The 7,663-nt window shown below is 33.1% G+C and overlaps 1 protein-coding gene across 1 annotated transcript; it reads left to right on the forward strand.

Moving 5' to 3' along the window:
- Positions 1-689: 689 nt before the first annotated feature.
- LOC113767129 (serine carboxypeptidase-like 51) lies at positions 690-4,519 on the forward strand. The gene is made up of 13 exons (XM_027311311.1): positions 690-810; positions 919-1,013; positions 1,100-1,207; positions 1,349-1,598; positions 1,690-1,733; positions 1,814-1,881; positions 2,049-2,154; positions 2,236-2,411; positions 2,496-2,565; positions 2,765-2,815; positions 3,247-3,299; positions 3,381-3,513; positions 4,445-4,519. Exons 1-13 carry the CDS (start codon positions 690-692, stop codon positions 4,517-4,519), a joined length of 1,350 nt encoding a protein of 449 aa, XP_027167112.1.
- The last annotated feature ends 3,144 nt before the right edge of the window (positions 4,520-7,663 follow it).

Raw genomic sequence — 7,663 nt, forward strand, 5'->3', positions numbered from 1 at the left:
TTAACTTATCATATTAATATATACTGTCACACTTACTCTACTCCCATTAGATAATTTCCCATATGAGCTACACTTATACAATTTTAACACTTGAATCCCCTCTTAATGAGTACCCAATGGGCATTCGTTAATCAAACCGCTAAAAATATTTTTGATTTAATTTTACTTTTGCGAATGACTTAATGACTGTCAATATGGTAGTTCCTAAATGACCAAAGTTTGAAAGTTCTCTGACTAAATACACACAATGTAGTCTTTACAAATTTGGATATTTCTCCAATGTAACTTTCAGGAAGGGAAAGTATTTATTAGTGGGTCCAATTATTCAATTGCTAGATATGGCAATCCTGACCTAATGTTTTACTAATTTATCTCCGTTCAGCGTGTGAACTAGCACATTTGCAAAACGTATTGAAGATTATTCTTTAAAGCAAATTTCTTGGCTTTCTGACTTTTTATTGTAAAGCATTTACGTAGACCAATTCACGACTCACTTGTAAGCGAAGATTTTGGGATTTCTCCAAGCCTTTTTGTTGTTTCGGATGTTAAGAGCAACTAGAAGTCTAGGATTTTACATACTTGGACATTCTTTTTTGTGTAACTGGCTTCAACTTCCATCCATCTCTGTTCATAACTTGTCAAGATTCTGTTTTTAAGGATTGGCTTTATCTCTGTTATAGTATCCAAACATGGAAAAGTCCCATGTTGTTGTTTCTCTTCTTCTGGTTCTACTGTTTCATGTTGGCATAGCCACAGCAGTTATAACTGAAGATGGATCAGAAGCGTGGGGCTATGTTCCAGTCAGGCCAAGTACTCTAAATCTTTTCTACAATCTTTATCCCAATTTAGATATTTAAAGGGCAGAGATATATGGATTTAGTTGTCAATGACGAACTTGAATTGTTGTGCTTGTGGCAGAGGTTCACATGTTCTGGTGGTACTACAGAAGTCCAAACAGGATTCATGATCCAAAAAAGCCTTGGCCAATAATTCTTTGGTTGCAGGGCGGACCTGTAAGTATCAGAATTCTTGTGGGATTCTCTCTAGTTTCAATCTTTATTGCTTGTTCATACAATCAACTGTAATTTGTTTACTGAAGGGTGCTTCAGGAGTTGGACTTGGTAATTTCGAAGAATTCGGGCCTCTAGATGTGTTCCTAAAGCCAAGAAATTCGACATGGTTGCAGAAAGCTGATCTTCTGTTTGTGGTAGGTACAAGGTTGCATAACGTTGGTGAATAATCACATCAGCATCAATACTGTTTTACAAAATAAAATGGGAATTCCCTGCAGGGTTTTTCTTGTATCTGCTTATCTAAATTCATTTTTGCCCGTTTCCAATGTATATAGGATTATCCAGTTGGGACTGGTTACAGTTTTGTGGAAGACGTTAAAAACACCACATTGTTTGTGAAGAGTGATATGGAGGCTGCAAAGGATGGAACTAAATTCTTGACTGAGTTTTTCAACAGGAATCATACTCTCCAAAAGAGTCCTCTGTATATTGTAGCAGAGTCTTATGGAGGCAAATTTGCTGTTACTCTGGCATTATCTGCTTTAAAAGCTATTGAGGCTGGAAAGCTGAAGCTAAATATTGGAGGTAACAATTGCTTTTTCATTCTCAAAATTAAAATTTTATTCTCTCTCTTCAATCCTGAAGTCTTGAGCTTGCTGTTACCTTTTCTGCATAGGAGTTGCATTGGGGGATAGTTGGATTTCACCAGAAGATTTTACCGTATGTAGTTTCTGTTCTTCATTCGTCTCATGATTACTTAGTTGGAACAGCTGAATTGAGTTCTGGTGATCAAAATACAGTCTTCATGGGCTCCTCTTTTGAAAGACGTCTCATTGCTTGACAGCAATGGTTTCCAGATATCAAACAGGTATTAAGTTATTATACTTGAAAGATGGCACTATCCTGAATCCACGCCTCAAATGCGTCGATGCTGTGTTTTTTTAGTATTGAAACTTGCGTGAATTTAGCATTTCTGTCTAACCTAATCAAGCTCGACAATTTTAAGCTGTCTAATAAGCCTATTGTTCAATGCAGGGTTGCTAATCAAATTAAGAAGCAAATTGCAGCAGGTAAGTTTGCGGAGGCCACAGACACATGGAATGAATTGGAAGATCTAATTACCAAGTACAGTAACAATGTGGTATGAATTTGAAGAATTTATGTTTAATCACAACAAATTGGTAAGTTTGTGCTTGACGATTCCTTTTGTGGATAAATACAGGACTTCTACAATTTCCTCTCATTTGCAGAGGACGACCCTTCATCGCTGTCAGCTGCTTCAAAGCTAAAACAACGTATTGCAGTAAAAAGGTCCTGTCCTGGAGGTGATGGAGATCTTTATAGCTTGATGAATGGAGATATTAAAAAGAAGTTGAAGATTATACCACCAAATGTTACGTAAGTTTTCTCCTTAGAAAATTTTCAGACTTTTTCAGAGTTCATTACTTATTTGTTATTAAAGGATTAGTATGGTATCAACAGATGGGGAGGGCAGTCCAATAGTGTTTTTGAAGCCCTGAAAGGTGATTTCATGAGACCCAGGATTAGTGAGGTAACTAAATCAGCTGCATTTTTTTTTGGTTAGGAATTAATCACAAAGTTTAGGAACTTTTGTTTTTAGTTTGAGCTACACCAAGAATGTTTTTTGAATTTCTGGATCAGCATTCTTTGACACATCTCAATTGCGATAAGAGCAGTTACCCAATTATATGCAGTAAATTCTAAAGCATTTGATCAACTACTTTTGGCAGGTTGATGAGCTTTTAGCAAAAGGAATAAATGTGTCTATCTACAATGGACAAGTAAGATTCTGTAATGCTTTATGTTGTTTCTCACAATATTCTCCAAAGAGGAATGGAAAAATAGTGTATTAACATTTCTGGAAGAATGGGATTTATACAGAAGCAGTAGATAGATATTCAAGGAAAAACTTGATTTGACTTTCTGGTTGTACTATGATTCCACTGCATAGCATTTGTTTTCAAAAATTGGCAATAAGATAATATGGCAATAATGGAACATAATAATGGTAATCAGGTAAAGGATGATATTTTGGAGTAATCGTACTTGTAATTTGATATTTGCTCACAATAAATTGTGAATTCCAGTGGATAAACTTGATCAGGGCAGCTTTAATATCCATGCTACAAATTTCACTGTTTTTTTTTTTTTTTTATATTTTTGTTTTTGGCTAAGTAGTTCAATTTAAATGTTGTTTTGATGTTGCTTGTAGTTCGATCTAATCTGTGCAACCAAGGGAACCAACGCATGGGTTGAAAAGCTCAAGTAAGAAAAAAAAAATCCCATAAGTAAATAAGCACCAAAATTTCTTCCCCTGATCAGTAATTTTTTTGCCTATTTTCACAGGTGGCATGGGATAAAAAATTTCTTGAACAAGGATAGAACGCCTCTCTATTGTGGAGGTGACAAGAGTATTAAGGGTTTCACCAAATCATACAGAAATCTTCATTTCTACTGGATTCTAAATGCTGGCCACTTTGTAAGTCAACAAACCATTGTCATATTTCTGCTGCATTTGTTTGTTAGTTTAAAATTGCTGTTACTTTTGCCTACTTGACAAGGTTGAGAACACAACACACACTTGTCTCAATGGCTTTAGTAGGTCATAGCCAATCTCCACATTTGAGAAATGGTAAAGGTTGCATAATATTGTCTTTGTCCAAGAAACCATCAAAGGTAGAAAAAAAGTAATACTCCCTCCGTTCCATTGAAACGTTCACTTCTCATCTTTGCATGTCCCAAAATACTTGTCATGTCCAAAAGCTAAACATAATTTTCGCTCTCATTTCAAATACTCTTGTTCATTGTCATTTTGGGGAAGACATTTCAAACAATTCAGATTTTACTCTGGGAGCATGAAGCTGAGAAAGCTTAAATAATTATCAGTATCAGTTCCATTGAAAGGTGGATTGCCAAAAAGTGGCAAAACTATGGGATTGAAAGTAGTAATTGCCAGACTTATAATGAAACTTTAGATTATTGAGACAAAGATGAAACTGTGTGTGTATGTGTGTGTCTGAAAGAAGAATTGAATGAATTTGACAAGTAACATCACACGGTATCTACTTGAGGACAATGAAACTGGTTCTGCTGCCACGCAATAACTACCATTTAAGTTAGGGTAGATTGGACTTATACCAATATGTCTGGCATTTATTGGTGGTAAATCCACCAAACCCTGTGGGAATATCCCAATATGAGATGATTAAGAACAAAAGAACATTATGGAACATCTTTGTGAGAGAAACTTTCCATAGAAATTATTTGTTGAAGCTGTTTATTGGTTGTAGACATGAGAAGGGCAAGCAGAATGGACATTAAGATTTGCGGCAAATATGTTCTCGCTAAGTAAATACTATATTTGATAGATTTGTAAGAAAATTTATTTCCCCTTTTCGATTTCTCTATAGGTCCCTGTTGACCAGCCCTGTGTAGCATTAAAGATGATAGGAAGCATCACACAGTCACCTGCTGCTTCAGGGTAGGTGTCGCTTTCCAACTTAGCCAATACAGAAGACAGATACTGAAGAAATATGAACAGAAGAATAACATAGAATTCTCTTTTGATTGTGAAAAATCCATCACAGGAATGAGAATTATTTCAGAGGAAATTGGAAATTATTCTTTAGTATTTTCGTCTTGTGGAGTCTTTATGACATTTTTTTTTATATAGAAAAGATAGAATTTCATTACTGAATTTGCTAAAAATCATCCAGCAGATTTGTTTAAAAAAGTTAGGAGGTTCATTTTATAGATATCCATCAAGTTACTGGACTTGACACGATTTAATTTGCATGTCCTTATAGTTGGTGAATAATTCGAGACTTGATATTTGACTAGCTAGTGATGCATCACGTTGAGAGATACAAACTACAGGTGCTCAAACCGTTTCATTAGGTTTGCAATTTAACCAGAATCAAAAGTTTCAAAGATAACACTTTACATTCAATTTGCCACAACATATAAGCGGATGCATCCTAAACACTCTAGCTAGTTCCTACGGTTAAGATTTGAGGAAAAAAAAATTACAGAGAAAAGTAGCCTACAATTTTGTGCTACATGTTTGAGAAAAAAAAAAGGAAAAATAAAAAAAAATATATGTATATATATAACTCCTAAAATTCACCTAAAATGCCTTAGATTCAACAGGGTAATTTTTGTACCTTAAAACATCCAAATTGAATTTTAAACATGAAAAAATAGCATTTTGGGAAACTATGAATATTGGAAATTGAGTTAACTATACTAATCCAAATTCCAGGGACCAAAATGCAAAATTAAAATTTTTTGCTACTGTAAATTTGATTTAGACTATTTGTCAAGTTTTCCTTCTGTCTAAAAGAAGAAAATTTTAGTACCACATTTATTTTGCGTGAAACTTCAGAAATGAATTTTGCTCATAAACCAAACATTAGGAATCAAAAGTGCATTTCTCCATTTTTCAGAAAAGGAAAGTAAAACTTCCTTTGCCAATTTGATGAAAATGCTCGGTAATTTTTTCATGCCTTCAGCCAAGTTGAATTCTATTTTAGTAAATCATTCTCGTATAATTTCATGAGTTTTGTCGTAATAACAAAAACTGCCTTGCCTTTCTTTCTGTTCAAGGATAAATTCTAAACTAGGAAAAAGAGCGATCCTTGCCAACTAGTTTGGGTCTTGAGACAATATAGAGAGACTTATTGTGTAAAACCTATTTTCTATGCATTTGAAATCAAATGCAAAAAGTAAATAAATCAGTAAAGTGTTATCGCCACTGTGCAATTTATGGTGGGTTAGTTCAATTTACTCTTTTTACCTACTTTTAAACAGCCTAACCACTACATGGATATTTAAAAAAATTAAACTAATCGATTTATTGAAAATAAAACCTACAATTAGTTAATAGTAGCATGAAATTGGACTCAAAAATAAATAATTGATTAGCAATGCCTAGGCCTCAATTTCACAGCCAATGTGGATTGATCCTTGCTTGGTCATTGGTTATTCGATTACTAGAGTTCCGTTAATATTTGGTTATTTTCAAATAAATTAAAAAACCAGATCCAATACCAAACCAAAATTTACTTCGGTTAGCGGATAATCGATATTGCTATTATCAGTCACTAGTTTAACCGGTTAACAAATCTTAAATGCCTTTTAGTTTTAGGGAGGGGGAGAAAGACATCTCAAATACTCGAACAATAATCCATCCACAATGCAATAAAATGTGTGCCTCTAAAATATAATCAAAAAATAAATAAGAAGTTAAATTTTCACTAGCCTTGTTAAAATATCATAATATCATTTGTCCCTATAGAAACACCTTCCATTATTATCTCTCTCTCTCTAGAACTCAATTTCTCTTTCTTCTCTGCAATTTCTTCCAACCAAAACCTCATTTGACTCTTCTTTGGGAAAGAGATTAGATAATTTGGTCTTTTCTCATGGGATGTAACTTTTCTCTAATTTTATTTCTTTATTTGAATAAATTCACTTTTAAGTTTTCTAGTGAAAGATTATTCTCTTCTAGGGTTTCCTTGTATGAAAATCTTCTATCCTAGATTTTTATGATAAGAGTTTTATTTTCTCTTAAAATATTCTTATGAGAGTGTGTTTTTTTTTTTTTTTAATGGGTGAGAATAGAGATTTGGTAGATCTCAAAAACCAAATCAAAAAATCAATTCTAAATTATTTTCTTTGGACTTGAAGTAGTTTTTATCAAATTTGACTATTTAAAGACATGCTTAAAGATATATTGGATTGCAATGATATTCATCTAATAGAAAATACTCTTGGATTGCAATATTATGATCAAGTTTATTGCTTTTTATATTTGTTGTGTCAATTGATTTTCAAATTTGTATGTTTACATCATATTTGATGTACTTGCTATCATGAATGTAGATATTACATTGAAATTATCCTTTTTATCCAAAAAAAAAAAAGGTATCATTTGTTCCATCTAGCATGATGAAGCCAACTAATAGCCAACAATAGGCCAGGGGGGCTCTTGGAGGGAAGGAAGGATTGAGGTTCGCCGGATTGTGATGAGATGTGATAAAAAAGGCTGTTCGGTTGTGAAACACGAAAAAAAAAACAATTGGGCTTAACTTTGAAATGTGTGATTAACTTTGGGCTTAATTCAGATAGTCAATATGCTAGTAGGATACCACTGGTAAAAGACTAGTACTATTTTGGTCGGCCGGCTATTAATCAATAACCAAATAAAAAGTTCATTCAACTATTCGAATATTAAATTTCGGAGTCTAATTTGGTATTATTTAATCCAATTCTTGAGATTCACTTTAGAATAGACAATCCTAATAAATTTCCAAAAACTAAGGGTGTGTTTTGAAAACTAAAATTTGAAATTTAAATCTATTAAGTTATTGAATTATTAAATATTAAATCTAATACATTTGAATATATACCACATTTAGTGATGAGTGAATAGTTTATCACTTATTTTTTGGAGCAAATTTTGCTTAGTAAATTAATCCAGATGTTCAATTTTTGGTTATCAAACGCATCTAAATATATTAAAATCTGAATCTATTAAATTTAAGTGCAGAATTACATTATCAAACAGTTGATAATGGTGCAGTCGGTTTTTTTTTGGTTTATTCAAACTGCCCTCCAGATGTGTCGTT

Source organism: Coffea eugenioides, chromosome 1 (assembly GCF_003713205.1).
Source record: "Coffea eugenioides isolate CCC68of chromosome 1, Ceug_1.0, whole genome shotgun sequence".
Classification (NCBI taxonomy): domain Eukaryota; kingdom Viridiplantae; phylum Streptophyta; class Magnoliopsida; order Gentianales; family Rubiaceae; genus Coffea; species Coffea eugenioides.

Coding starts and splice junctions, on each gene's coding strand:
- LOC113767129 (XM_027311311.1), top strand. CDS start 690: ATGGAAAAGTCCCATGTTGTTGTTTCTCTTCTTCTGGTTCTACTGTTT. Junction 2,412..2,495: donor ATTATACCACCAAATGTTAC/GTAAGTTTTCTC, acceptor TGGTATCAACAG/ATGGGGAGGGCAGTCCAATA. Junction 2,816..3,246: donor TGTCTATCTACAATGGACAA/GTAAGATTCTGT, acceptor TGTTGCTTGTAG/TTCGATCTAATCTGTGCAAC.